Source organism: Brienomyrus brachyistius, chromosome 8 (assembly GCF_023856365.1).
Source record: "Brienomyrus brachyistius isolate T26 chromosome 8, BBRACH_0.4, whole genome shotgun sequence".
NCBI lineage: Eukaryota > Metazoa > Chordata > Actinopteri > Osteoglossiformes > Mormyridae > Brienomyrus > Brienomyrus brachyistius.
In genome coordinates this window covers 1,375,829-1,390,810 of record NC_064540.1, presented here as the reverse complement: position 1 = coordinate 1,390,810, position 14,982 = coordinate 1,375,829, and the positions used below count along the sequence as shown (strand labels likewise).

The window sequence follows — 14,982 nt, the reverse complement described above, 5'->3', positions numbered from 1 at the left end:
GTTTAAACCAACAGATAATGTATTTAACCATATCCTCACGTGGACACATCACTAGAGCATCTAATGGTGATCGGTTTATGATGGGATATGACCGTGTTTATAAACATAGCACCCACTGCAGTATTTACGACGAGTATTAAATATTTCGTACATGTGCTACACATATCCTAAAAAAAACTACATAGACCATCAGAAACAGTCACTCTCTCGCGCCTGCGCAATGCAGGCTTTCCTTGTAGCTGATGCAAGAGACTCGAACGGAAAGCGAAGAAAGAGGGGCATCAAGGCGGCTGAAAGTTAACGCGCAAGAAACGTCTGCTGCAACCAGGCAAAAATGTCCGGAGACGAGGTGATGCTTATTTAATTTATTACGTTAGAGGGAGAGAGAAAGAAGGGAAAGAAAGGGGAAATCCGCGATTCAGAAGTTTAGCCGTATGTTAACGGACTCTACGTCCACCCTTACGTTAGTCGCAGGTTGTGCTCCCAGTGCCGTTTTACCTGAACGCTCACTCACCAGGCTGACTTTATTTAGTTTAAAATATATATATTACATCCACAGTCTCTATGTATCACACCGTATGGTTGTTATTAACATAAACAATCACCGGTTTTGTCTTACGTTTGCTGTTAGCACCCATTAGCTGCGTAACTAAAGGCAACCGCTGGTCCTACGATAAAATGTGTCGTTTCCTGCTAGTACAGCCGTCATTGTACTTGCTTTGCTGTTAACTTAAATATATCGACAAACTATACAATTTAAGTGGAAATATACACGATTTTTGTAAGTTAAATGCTTTTGTATTTTATTTTTACCTGTAACAATGTGGAAGCCTGGGCGCCGTGGAAATAGAGGACATTTGTTTCTTATGCTCCTAACCATGCATGCTTTTCAAAATATAGTTAGTAAGTACGTTGACGGTGTATGCAGCTAGGAAGCGGTGTCTTAAATGTGGCTAAATGTGAAGCAGTTCAAGATGAATCTGAAACCATTTTCCACAACAATCTTACTTGGACATGGAACCCTCACTACAATAAACTAAGAATTGCCTCGTGGGGTTTCTTTCTAGTGACTTTAGTCAAACATGACGCACACTAGTTTTTGAGCCACCCACTGAGAGCACACGAAGCTTTTCGGTCTTGGAGGAACAACAGGGGAGAAATGCTTGTATCAGAGGATGTCTTGAGCAGCACTGTTTGTCATGCCGAGTGTGTGGAGACGTTGTGCCTCGTGGGAGTCCACTATGTTTTGCTGTTGGTACGTGCTAAGGTGACACATGGACACAAGCATGTGAATCTCAGACCAGATCACGCTGCCCAGCATCTCTGAGGATCTTAATGTCCATCTATAGCTCATCAAGGCCTTGGTCACCAATTCAGGCTCATTTTCATTTTTGATATAAATATTCTATGTGTGTGTTTATTAATATTGTCAATACTGCCATGAATCACATGCTTGAGGGCATGTTTGAGTGGTATTGCAACCGTCATAATAATATGGCATCAGCAGTGTGACTAATCTGTCATTATGCTTGATACAAAATTGATTATTTTTCCATCTGTTTATCCTTTTATCTTCATGTTATTGCTTTTTGCAAAACAAAAGAGCAGAGACAGTTTTCTGCAGTGTTGTTTACATGGATGGTTGCCAGTGTAATTTTCTTTTTGTTTTTCTGAATGTTACCAGCTATAGGGAAATTAGGCTATATGCTATTTTCTGGCACATACAGTTCAGTCAGTCACCTACTTCTTTTCACGATATCGGCTGTGTTTCTTATTGGAATAAACTAAATGCTTGGGGGACTTGGCTGCTCTCTTGATCCCCCCCCCCCCCCCCACAGCTCTGTAGTCATGAGAGGGGCTTTGTTGCCCTACACGCAAATTGGCTTCCTATTTTTTGCGTGACTTGGCAGGCAAAGCCTCTGTGCCTGTGATTGAAAGGTTGCCGGTATAAGCCTTGGCAGAATAGTCGTATAACCATGGGCAAGCACCTCAACCTCCAACCCAGAGGGGCTGCATGCTGGCTGGCCCTGTGCTGTGACCCCCAAGCTTGTTCTCGCCTGCATATGTGTCTTTGGGTGTCATGGAATTTGCCCACAGGGATTAATAAAGTATTTCTTGTGTTTGGACTGAATATTGCATCATAGGATTTGTTTCTGGATTTCCATCATTTCATGTAACAACAGTATTGATTGTGTAACATCAGTGCATTGGTTGTCATCGGTCACCTTGGTGTTAAGTGCATTTTGGATCTCATTTAATAAATAGCAAATGATAAACTTACATGAAATAATGTAACAATTTTAGGTAGTTAGACTGAGGGGTGAAATTACATTTTTATTAAATTGAATTCTTTTGTCGTTAATATGACCTTTTTAAATTGTTTTTCTTATGCCTTCTCGGACTTATTTTTGATAGTGTTTGCGCTCTCTGAGTTAGTTTTCTGTTTTCGTTTTTTGCAGATGATTTTTGACCCCACCATGACCAGGAAGAAGAAGAAGAAAAAGAAGCCCTTCATGTTGGAGGAGGAGGGGACAGAAGCCCCCAGTGAGGAGACCCAGCCCTTAGAGCCCAAGGAGGTAGATGCAGAGGGTGGGGAGGAGCGGGAAATGGACCACGAGGAAGATGAGGCCAAGAAAAAAGGTAGGGGCAACAGAAACCAGGCAAGGGCTGGTTATTTGGGTTTGGGTTTAATGATGTTGCGTCACAACGCTGTACATGTATGACAGGTGGACCACTACTGTGGAATTTGTGGCTATATATGTGTGTCAAACGGTGACTTATAGTCTAATAGTTTTTTTTTCTCCTTCAATTATAATTCTCCCTGAAGAGCCCTCAGACAATCTCGATGATTTGAACTTCTTTAATCTGAAAAAGAAGAAAAAGAAGATAAAGAAGTTTAATGATCTAGAAGATGGAGTGAAGGTCAGTGCAGGTTAATCAAGCTGTAATCCCTGTACCTCTTTCTATTCTGAATGCAGTGTCACTGCACACCGAATCCTACATTATTTAAGGACCCTTTTAAGCTGGTCATTTAATTTAGATCCATAACATGTTCTTGTCTTACTGAATGGCTACATCCATGAGCCGGTTATGTGGACGGCTTGCTGCCGTGGACTGGCTGAATGTGAAGGGACTGTCTTTACAGGAGATGAGGATCGAGGCAGAGCAACCAGAGTCAGTGGACGATGACGAAATTGTGTCTGGACTGCTGCTGACTAGGAAGAAGAAGACGACCAAGGTGGATTTCAAGGAGGAGGGCGAGGCTCAGGACAACGATGAAGGTAGGGATGGAAGAATGAGCTATACCTTACTTTTACGTAATCGACTTCATAATCCTCTCTTCCAGTGGAATACTATTTTACTAGGGCAGTTCCAATACTGTACATGTACCCCCTTCTGGGACTTGAACCTAAAACCGCTGAGGTACGCGCACATAGTCCTAACTTTAAATTTTCATTGTTCAAATGATATTCAATTAACCCTGCCCCAGCCCCCACCACAGACACAAAGAAACTTGTATTTAGTAAGAATCAAAATATTTTAGGGCTGCCACAATTAGTCGACATAGTCGATGATATCGATTTATATAAAAATGCGTTGCCATCAATATTTAAAATTGACGCATCATTTTTTAAACGTTATTATTTTAATGGAATTACCTTGCTGATTTCCAAAATGCTTCAGTTCGGTATGACGAATGTTTTCCCTTAATATCACTTTGTAGGCTTAATTATGGGAGTAGTTAAAATTATCACAAAAAAAGAAGGTGTTTTTACACTGCAGTGTTTCCGTGGCATACCACACGGCGCTATCACTGCACACAAGCACCTGAAGAGATCACACTGGCGCTATATTCTGGATGCTGGACCGCCAAAATAGGCAATACCCCATCAAGTATAAGTGTTATCTATTTATGTTTATTAAATTAGCCTTAATACAGAGCTTTTTAAATATCTTTTGTCCTTGCACTCATTTCCAGTTTGTGTGACGGTGCATGTTGGGCTTGTTGGGACCAGTGTTATTACCGTAAAATAAAACTGAAAAGAAAACAGGAACTAATTAAAAAAATCATTAATTGAAATAAAAATGAAAACTATATTTACCTAATACACCTGCCGGACATTAATCGGCAAAAAGTACTGCCACCCAATCAACGTCTTTTTGCCTAATTTAACCACAGTATCTCCTGTTTTAAAAGATGTTGTAGGTGCTTAACTGTCCCTTTCTTCGCCACGACTTCATCCATTATTTACCGAAACAGCAGCGTGTGGTACTCCGCTAACCAAATTTAATAAGCATGAAGATACACCAAATTCATATAGATTATAGATTCGGTAAAATAGTCAATCAATCCATAGAAAAAATTGTCGTTAGTGGCGTTTATTTCTTTCCGTACGAAATGAGATATTACCCAGCTGCCAAAGAATTATGTAAAACAAAAGTATCTTGAATTAATTCATTTGAAACTGAAATTGAACTGAGAGCTCAAGTGTAATAGCATACAGTGATATTAAATATCTTGTGCCTAAGGCAGTTAGAGCAAATGGCAATTATTTTTAAAAATACAGTTATAACAGTACTTCTCTGGCTTGTACGCGATTCCATTAATTTATTTACATAAGGAAGAGACATAACTCGTTGCTGCAAAACGATAACTTAAAACAATAAAAGTAGCCTTGGAACTCGGGTTGAATGATATTGGAAAGATTTAAATTGTGATATCTGAAATCTTTGCGATAAATATTATGACATTTATAAAGCAGAAAAGGAATTGAAAATGTACCCAAAATAAACCAATACATTCTCTCTGTACTGGGAAAGGGAATTCGGTAGTTCTGGTTGCCAGAAGTCTCTACTGGCACATTGACAATTCACTCTTATTTAAAGTTTTATTAAGAGCGAATTTCACAGCGTGTAAATTTCAAGGGCATTTTTAATGGCAGCCCTGACGAGCTAAACGCTCAGACGCAAAGCAGAGCTGACACTTGCCTTGGCTCAATATCGTCTCTCTGAATTGGCTTAAGGAGCACAGACAAGCTCCTGCAAGAACTAAGGATGTACATTCAGAATGAGCAAACTGCAGACTTATTCGTGATAGCTAAGTTCTTTGATTTTCAGGATCTCCCCCCAGTTTTCTACATGTTCTCGAATGCTTGACAATGCTGAGCCATCCGTATTTCTAACCACTACGCCCTCCTCAGAATATTTCATTTGGGCATGTCTATACACAGTAGTAGACTGTTTATGGTTATTATTGCTGAAAGGGGAAGTGTTGAATGAAGGTTTACTATGTACTGCCTTTCACCAACCGTTTTAACATGGTAGGAACTCATTAACTGACCGGCCGAAACAAAACTGATTGATGGCAAGTAATAATCCATCCCAGTGTAGGTCCAGAGTCTCATTTTCCCCAAATTTTCCAGGCATTAAAAGCTATAGCATTGTGAATCAGAAGGAATTAAGCTGTTTTGGGGGGCGGGAATTGACTTGATACGAGTGCTCAGAATGTATTTTCTTGGATCGTAAGCTATGAAGTAAAACAAATTGAAATCTTCCCAATTGCAGCCCAGGAGGACGATGACAGCAGAATGAATGATGGCATCACGTTTGTTGCACAGACGGGGCCGGCATGGGCTGGGACAGAGCGAGACTACACGTACGACGAGGTACCAATTCCGAACATCATCTCGGGCATAATGATCTGAGTGGCATTTCTGTGGAGTAAGAGGAACCAGAGGAATCCACTCAGTGGCCACTTCTGTGGAGCGGCAAGAGTAGCTCTGAGTTGATCACGTGACATCTGGTACGCAGTTGCTGACCCGAGTCTTCAACATCATGCGCGAAAAGAACCCTGACATGGTGGCCGGGGAGAAGAGAAAGTTTGTCATGAAGCCCCCGCAGGTAGTCAGGGTGGGCACCAAGAAAACGTCTTTTGTCAACTTCACTGACATCTGCAAACTGTGAGTGCCGCTACTTTTCCTTCTGCTGCGTTTGAGTGGGTTGTCGCTTTGGTCCCGCCTGTCTTCCCCTGATTTGTTTCATTTGTTTTGTTAGCTTGCACCGTCAGCCAAAACATCTCTTGGCCTTCTTATTGGCCGAACTCGGGACGAGGTAAGATCTTAAACATTCCACAGCCTGTTTGTTACCGGTTTGATTTACTGCTTCTCTTACCTCCTCCTTATTGGCCACGGCTTCCAAATTTGACACGTATGGGGAAAATTTTCAGCTTTTTTTTTTTTTTTATAGCTGAATGAAAACACAGATGTGTTGGACATGCCGGGTTTTGTCTCATTAATTGTTGCTGTTTTTTTTTCTTTGCACAGCGGCTCAATAGATGGAAACAACCAGCTAGTTATAAAAGGAAGGTTTCAACAGAAACAGATAGAAAATGTCTTGCGAAGATATATTAGTAAGTATGATGTGATGTCTGTCTTTTGTCATGTCTGCCCTGACCTAACCCTTGTTAGCAACAAGTCATAATATACTTTTATATTTATCATTTACTGCTACAGATCTGGTGGTAGGGGAATATATACAAATTTCATACTGTTTATAATTTTTTATTGAATTCAGATGTGATTTATATAATTAAAATGCAGGCTTGAACTCTGTCATTGTAACACATTTTGTATCATGTCGCATCTGTCTTGAGTAAGTCTGTGGTCTTCTGGGAAATCAGGGGTATAAAGTGTCTTATCTGTGTGTGTGTGTGTGTGTGTGTGTGTGTGTGTGTCGCAGAGGAATATGTGACCTGTCACACCTGCCGCTCCCCCGACACCATCCTTCAGAAGGACACACGGCTCTACTTCCTGCAGTGCGAGACCTGTCATTCTCGCTGTTCCGTGGCGAGCATCAAGACCGGCTTCCAGGCTGTAACGGGCAAGAGGGCACAGCTCCGTGCCAAGGCCAACTGAGCGCACCGCTCAGTGCCGCTGCTAAGGACTGCCGGAGGTGCTGACTGGACAGTTTTGTTAAGTGAGGGTGCTTTTTGTAATTGCTCCATTTCCTAACGTGAGTACAGGTTAGTCACATTGAGAAAAAAACAAAATATCAGAATTCCAGGCCCACTGGGATTGTTTTAGATTTTTACAATTTGGATGTTCCGTTTCGCTCTTGAGTTTGCTTTTTTTTTTTTTTTTTGCCTCTTAAACACTCAATTCTCAATGTCCATTTCAGAAAAGTGAATTAAAGTAACTTTTGTTTTGAAGTTTCCTTTTATTCTGAAGGAGCCTGTTTTAGTGCAGTGTTAATATCTGAGAGCAGTATTTAATACTTAGTTTTCATCTTGGGTGATAACCACATCAACTGCTCGTATCTGTGATAAAGACCGTATAGCTAATATCAGTCTTGAATTTATAGATAATGATCCCATTGAATTAAAGTCCATCAAACAGGCCTCTGAAGTAGAGATGGTGTGGGCTGGTTTTTTTTCTGGTTGAAATCATTACTCTGAAACTTGAAGGTATTTGTTTTGTAATTGCATACTACATGTGCTCTGCCAGTCATGAACAATTGTAGCTCATAAAGTGTCAAGGCGTCGTCGACGGAATCGTTTTTAGCAATTTAAGGTTGGTTCAACCAGGCTAACGTGCTGATCTAGCACCGGATTCCCCCCCACTTCATAAAGCATGCCTGGCTGAACACCTCGATTTCCAACACGTGTCTCCGAAGCCGAGCTGATCAGGGAATTCAAGTCGATTGATCACCACATGTGAAACACACTGGGTTTTGTCACTGTGAGGAATCTGTGGTATACAATAAACAAGGCTTGAATTCATTTTAAATGTGCGCGCTTAAATTTGATCCGTGTTATTACTTCCTGTCGTTCAGTATTCTGCAGTTATTTCTAGCCATGTAAGCCCTTTGAAATGACGGTACACGAAGAGTGAATCCTCATTTCATCACACTTTTTTAATGCCTCTTCATACCACTTAGCATCGTAGTAGTGATTATGTTACGGTCTGTATCTGATTTCTGTGGCTCTCTAAGCAGCGACTGCTGTGATGGCCTGAGAAATACAGTGCCAGTGTTTACAGTTTCTGTCCACAAAACGTGTTAAACACCTGACGTGTTCTCGGAAATTACAGTTAGCATCTAACCCATATTTACCCATATTTATTTTAGGATTCTTTGACCAAAACAGGTATCCAACCCAATGTTAGTCATCCGTCTAATATACCCTCTACTTACGAACTTTCAGGCATATGAACGAAGAGGACTGCAAGTCCAAATTATGTTCGTTGGGCTCCCATTTCCTGTACACAACATAATGTTTTTTTTCTGTGCACCAATTCTGCCTAGCTTACGACTTCTGGTCACTACTCCCGTTGCACAGGACTTACGAACATTTCTAGTTACGAACGGCCGTTTGGAACCTAACTCATTCGTAAGTAGAGGAGCACCTGTAGTCTTACTAAAGACATCAAAAAATAAGTCTGCAGAATCATTTACATAATTTAATTTAAGCAAATCATGTATTATGTAATGAAATGATAGTATTTTATTGAGGCTGTGAGGAAATTCTCTTATACTGCCCCATCTTACTCTCCACAATACACAGACACATGTAGGTGAGAGCAAGCTTGGCGGTGAAGGGCAGCCATCTGTAGTGTCACTGTGGAGCTGTGGGTTAAGGGCCCTGCTCAAGGGCCCACAGTGACTGTTCTGCCAAGGCTGTGCTTGAACCAGTGATATTCCGATCACAAGCACAAGCTTAGCCGACTGAGCCAGAAACTGCCCCCTTATATAATTGTATTCTATGATAAGACGGTTCTATTTATGGTTTACACTGGTGTAGCTTAATCTGCGCGGCTACACTGGCTAATAAAAATGACAGGGCCAATAGTAAGTCCTAAATGTAATGTTGACTAACAGACCGTTGTTGACAATTATCATTTGGGAGCCAGTATGTGGCTTCCTGGGTAAGGACTCTGTACCCATAGTCTGAAGGTCGTCGGCTCAGGTCCCTCGGCCAGTCTCTGTCACTGTTGGGCCTTTGAGAAAGAGCCTTAACTCCAGCTGCTTCAGGCACTGTCCAATCCTCCTTTCCAAAGAAATGTAGGCCTCTGGATAAAGATATCTGCTAAATGAGAAAAATGTAAAGATTCAGTAATTTGGTAAATTTGTAAGCCATTCCATTCCTATAAGAGAGATGTACGTTAGCAGGAATAGTAAAAGTGAATGGATTGTTCACTGCAGTTTCTTTTTATTACTTACCTTGACAACCAGAAGCTGCTGAACAGGAGGGTCATGAAAACCATACAACTAAGACATGCATCACTCATCCAGGTGCTGTTTGCTTTGTTGACATTATGAAACTTTAAGATGTTGGCAAAAGTTTCTTGCTGCTGCGACTCATTTTATCTGCCCTGATACAGGACTCCCATGTGAATAGGTGTGTGTGGGGGTGTTGAGGAGTTTGGCAGGCTGATTAGAACCTGGTGTGGCACAGAGGATTTCCACTTTAAGTTGCTGTAGACGCGTGAGGCCTCGGTCCTGATAAACCAGGAGCGCGTCCGAAAGCCTCAGAAAACGGGGCCAGAGTCCTGTTGTGCTCAGGCATGTGCTTCTGTGTAACATCACTCTTTGTGCAATGGCTGACGTGACAACTGCATGAGTAATGGCCCTCCCTCCCTCCCTCTTCCTGAACCTCTGGAAACCAACCTTTTTACCCCCTTCCTTTAAATTTGGATCTCACAACTTTGAATGTCCCTGTTCGGCTGAAAAAGGGCACTAAGTTCTGAAGTCCTAAACTGGTTTGCAGTGTTAATCTGCTCTCGATCATTTTTTTTTTGTATATTTACTGGAACATTTGCGACATGTTTTAATTATGTCATGTGTGATACATTAAAAAGAGGATTCCATAGCAGGTCTATTTAGATGCTTTTTGGAGACGATTGGTTGTGTGTTTTGCCAGAAGGGTTACAGTGCGTGCTGTTCTCTCCAAGCTCGCTTCAAGAAACCCACGGTTTGTAATGGAATAGTTCATTTTCTGCACCTCCTGAAGCTTGTTGCATTTATCACGGCTGTTAAAATTAAGACACAAAGTCATGTGCTTTTATAATCAATGCGGGTGACATTTGCTTCTAAACCAGTCTCCCCGTACAGTGTTCAAAGTAGCCGTATATGAAAGGGGACATTTCCAAAACATTGCACGTTACGTCACACTGTTGCATCCCTGAGTGCGGTAATTATACTGAATTTGAGCTGAAAAATGCCATATGTTCATGCTCTAAATTTTATCTTAAATTTACTTTGGGTGAAAGTAGGGAATTTGACAAAGTTTTGCATCCCGCTGTGTGTGATCCGTTGCCATCTTACTTCCCTTAACATTAATTTCCTGGCTGGTCATACCGAGTTAAACCAGCCATTGAAACTGAGTGTAATCGTACTGACCATGGATTTCCCATGTAGCTACATAAAAGCAGATTCTCTAGAACTACACCTTGATGATGCCTGAGGTGAGGACTTCCTGCTGCAATCTCACAAATGATCCGATGTGGATGAGATTAAAAGCAGTGCTCTGTTCTTTCACTCCACCAAATGAATGGTCATAAGACGTTGTTTTGGGTAATACTTCTGCTTAAGTATTACACCTACATAATTTGCGTAAGTATTACACCTACATAATTCTGCGTACGTATTACAGGGTCTTTGGTGACCTGGTTTTTGGGGTAATACGTCACCATTTCTATATGTGATTAAAATTTACTGTGTTCAGAATTACTGCTTTTTTGATAAAGCAAATAAACAAAATAGGCGTATCTCTCTAACAATTTCATGCCATGACTCAAACCGGTAACAAACAGGCTGTGGAATGTTTGATGTGAATGATCTTACCTTGTCCCAAAATTGTATTGCTAGAAGATAGCTGTATAATACCACATGTTTTCGATATGAAAAAATTTATTTGGAATTCTCAATTCTATGGTACCATCTTTATTAGCCTAAGTCCTACACCGATTGCTGTTTTATTTCAAGGACCATATCTGGACTTTTGACAACAAGAACATCATTTGGGATTGACCTATGTCAATAAATTGCATTAGAAGTGCCCTGTTTTATTTTAAATTTTACATTACTCTGGCTACGTTGCACGCACAAGCTTTCGCAGTTGAACGTAGATGAGAGCAACCATCTTCCTGCCATAAATTGTGTTTCCTTATAAATTTATATAAATATAAATTGTTTAGTGATCAAGTTTGGCCCTTTTTATATATGTGATCTTGCAATGTTCCAAACACTGTAGGTCTACGCATATTTTTTGTATATATTTATGGTCTCGTACTTTTCGGTGTGTTTTACATTTCTTTGCCTATTCCTGTGTGATTTTTGATTTATTGTCCATGTTTGTGCACATCAACATGCTAGAGTGACATGTTGCTGCTCCTTCTGCAATGATAATAATGTGTATTTCGCATGTTGAGTGCCATAAATTTATTGAAAGTTTTAAATGTGGGATGGTTCTCTTCACAGCTACATTCAGATGTTTCTGAACAGTAAATGTATATAAATTAATACCTCAATGTCTTGTTATGATGACAGAAAATGGAGCGGATGTGTTTTCCTCATGATCACTTCGTACATCTTCTAGGTAACACTTGCCTTACTTATTAGCCTCTAGAGGAAAAGGCATAATTTAAATGCATCTTGAACATTTTGAAAGAAGTGCGCTAACGTGAAGACCCACCAGGATTTCAAAATACTTTGATGGAGCTATGACTTAGACCACAGACTTCATGTCTGACTAAATCTAAGGGTGATATTTAGTTCTCTCCACTATGTGTCACTCTAAACTAAACTTCTAGTGACATTCAGGCAGACATTTAATGTGTGACATTTGCTAAAAGAGGCAGGCCAAGTAAGTAATAAATAACCAATAGGATTTTCTTCACAGGTTGTATAAAAGACCATCTTGGATCTTTTGTAGCCAAGTGATTCAGTTACTTAATACATAGTACTTTAATGAAATTACAATCATCACGTGATCTATAACATATGAAGGTATAGGGTTATGTATTTCTGACAAACAAATACAATACCATTAATTGGCTTACTGGTGTTCATTGGGTTAAACAGCTTTAATGATAGGATAACAAACAATTAATCTTCATACTGTTCACGTTGTTTTTTTGTTTGCGTATGAAAACATGTTGACACAAAACTGTCATTGTAAACCATCCTCGTACCATAAAAGGCTCGATCAATTAAAGATGCTGAAACATGTTTTTATCGATTGGGAAAAAATATGGAAGAAATGTGCATCTGAAAGTTGTGAAACGTGGAAGAGCAGGTTTTAATATGACTTTCAGTGTTCTCACTTCACGTTACTTTAATTTCCCTAAAGTGTTTACTTGTCTCTTCATCGCTATTATTTGATATGGGTTCCGACAGCAGCTTGCTGGCCCGGAGTGTCCCGTGCCACATGTTCGCAAGTGAAGGATGATTTTCTCAGATATCACGTGTGTGTCGTCTTCTGGATGGGCTATGGGTCCCATTAGCATCTCCATGACAACATATTGAAATCTTTGCCCAAACTCGTCTTTATATCTGAGCAAATAGAAAAAATATCTATAAAATACTTTCCTGCATTTAATTAATTTCTTACTGATTACCAGGAATTAAAAAATATCCTCAAATGCTACAAGACTTTGACATCTTTTTTCAGACACCGAGTTTCCCGTTAGCCATGATATCCCTATGACTGGAGATATTTTGTTTTGCAGAGTAACGGAATGTTTCATTGTCCAACTGAAAGCACTGACCTAGACATGACAGAACCTGAATTTAGGATGGTCATGTTTCTAGTGACTCTTCTTATGAAGTCAGTAAATGGACTGCGATACCAAGGGGGATCGTGAGATCACCGCTAAGGGGTCTGTGACGTTTGTGACTCCTTCAGTACTGTGCCTCTTTGAAGAATCCTTGGGTACCGCTGGTTAGTTTGACTTTGTGTTGAATGAGTGGTTAGAGGAGTCCCGAATGAGGCACATTACCTGCATTGTGAGGGAGCATCAGTTACGGCACTACGGCCATGTGGCGCGTTTCCCTGAGGGTGATCCGGCTCGCAGGATCCTCACTGCTGGAGTCCCGAATGAGGCACATTACCTGCATTGTGAGGGAGCGTCAGTTACGGCACTACGGCCATGTGGCGCGTTTCCCTGAGGGTGATCCGGCTCACAGGATCCTCATTGCTGGGGACCCGAGCGGCTGGACCAGGCCAAGAGGATACCCACATAAGACCTGGCTGTGGTGGGGTTTGGGGTCACCAACTGGGACCCCAAGGTGTTTCGTTGTGCGGTGGCTGCAGCTCTGCATGTGACCTTACTTGACCTGACCTTGGAAGCAAATGAAGCAGCACTAGTTGACTCAAGAAAAATGGTGGCGTTTTAAAAGCATGTGGGACCTTTGATTACGACATGCAAATTGCCTGGTTACCGGGCATGAGTACTTCACCAGTACTGGTTAACTGGGTGACCTTGGGCAGAAGGTCAGACGTCAGTCAGACAGGCTACACCAGCCATTAAGGAGAACTTTTTTTGGGAGAGGATTGCTGGACTTGCAGGCACTGAGAGACAGATGTTTGGATAGAGTCACTGTAATGGCAGACTGTATGGGATCCAACCAATTTTGTTGATGTCAGGACTGGTTATGAATTGTTTGTTGAAATTTTTCAGAAAGGGATATTTAAACAGATCTGTGTGTGATCATATGCCAGACTGAGGATCATCTCCCACTGGTTACTTGAACTTTTATATCCAAATAGCCTTAACATACTTGGTGTGCATTCATTACATTTTTGGATAGCTGATCAATAGAGGTAATGTGAGATATCTGCTTATGTCAGAATTCCTTGTGACATTACTTTTCACCCTAAACGATGTACTAAGTCAGAAGTATTTTGCAATGCAGTTTAAGAGTTAACCTAAATAGGGTTAGTTGTTTTTGTGTTTAATTCAGCTTAATTTTTAAAAATTAGATACGGAAACTTTCTTTTATTCACATTTTATGTTCCTTGCTGGGAAATGATGGAATGAGTTAGTTGCTAAATTGATTCTCTATAAGTGAAGATAAAATCGGCAAGCTCAAAGTTATGTACTGTAAAAAAGGTTTAATCACAGGACACGTGGGCACCAAACATATGAACCATTTTCAATTGGCATATTAAAGTTTTGATGTGTATTTTTTTTAATTGCAGATGTCATTGTCATTAAGCTCTGATAACTGTGTAATTCACAGGACAAACAGAGGTTCGTCTTTCCGGAGTAATATAATATAAAGGGTAAAGATTTTTAGCATGTCAAAGTATAGCCAAAAACGTTCTAAATTCAAAACAGAATTATGGTTAATAAAATGTATCTGTACCGAAAATAGTTAACGCGGTCAACACAGTGTCTCCTGTTTTAAATGTGCCCCTTACAAAGCAGGTCTCTGCAAATTTCTTGATAAAGAGCAAATTAGTAAATCTTTCAAGTTGCCGAGTTGCAGAAAACCACCTTCAGGAAGCCAAACATACTTATTACAAAGCGATCAAGGAATATAACTGAGATGTTTTCAAATATCATTGTTGCAAAAAAAAGAACCTTTATCCCACAAATTCTGATCAATTTCATCTGATCCTCTATTTTCTGCCTCACTAGTTTTCTTTAAACACAAGAAGAAGAGAACAGATAGATTTACAGTACTGGTGCATTCACTGCCTGCGCTTGGTGGGACACTTTGGCTTTGCTTCGAAGACAGAGGGGCTGAGCTACCAGCAGTGGATCATGCAGCACGCAAATGCCAACCCACCTGCAGCCCCAGTTTGTAAGACATACCTTGACTGTTCCACTGCATAGCTCTGGAGGGACTGAAATCCATGTTGTAAAATTGAGGAATTCAGCCCCCACCCCCCCCCCCCCCACCCCAGGACTTGTAACAAAAGGAAAGCACATGTTCGGTACCAGATTAAAATTATTTTAACGAAACTATGTAGAATTTAGG

At 40.6% G+C, this 14,982-nt stretch overlaps 1 protein-coding gene across 1 annotated transcript; it reads left to right on the top strand.

The window, feature by feature from the left end:
* The first annotated feature begins 218 nt into the window (after nucleotides 1–218).
* On the top strand, nucleotides 219–7,777 carry eif2s2 (eukaryotic translation initiation factor 2, subunit 2 beta). Its single transcript, XM_049022935.1, has 9 exons — nucleotides 219–349; nucleotides 2,460–2,640; nucleotides 2,828–2,922; nucleotides 3,146–3,281; nucleotides 5,566–5,666; nucleotides 5,812–5,960; nucleotides 6,055–6,111; nucleotides 6,324–6,409; nucleotides 6,739–7,777. Exons 1-9 carry the CDS (start codon nucleotides 335–337, stop codon nucleotides 6,912–6,914), a joined length of 996 nt encoding a protein of 331 aa, XP_048878892.1. The 5' UTR covers nucleotides 219–334; the 3' UTR covers nucleotides 6,915–7,777.
* Nucleotides 7,778–14,982: the final 7,205 nt, after the last annotated feature.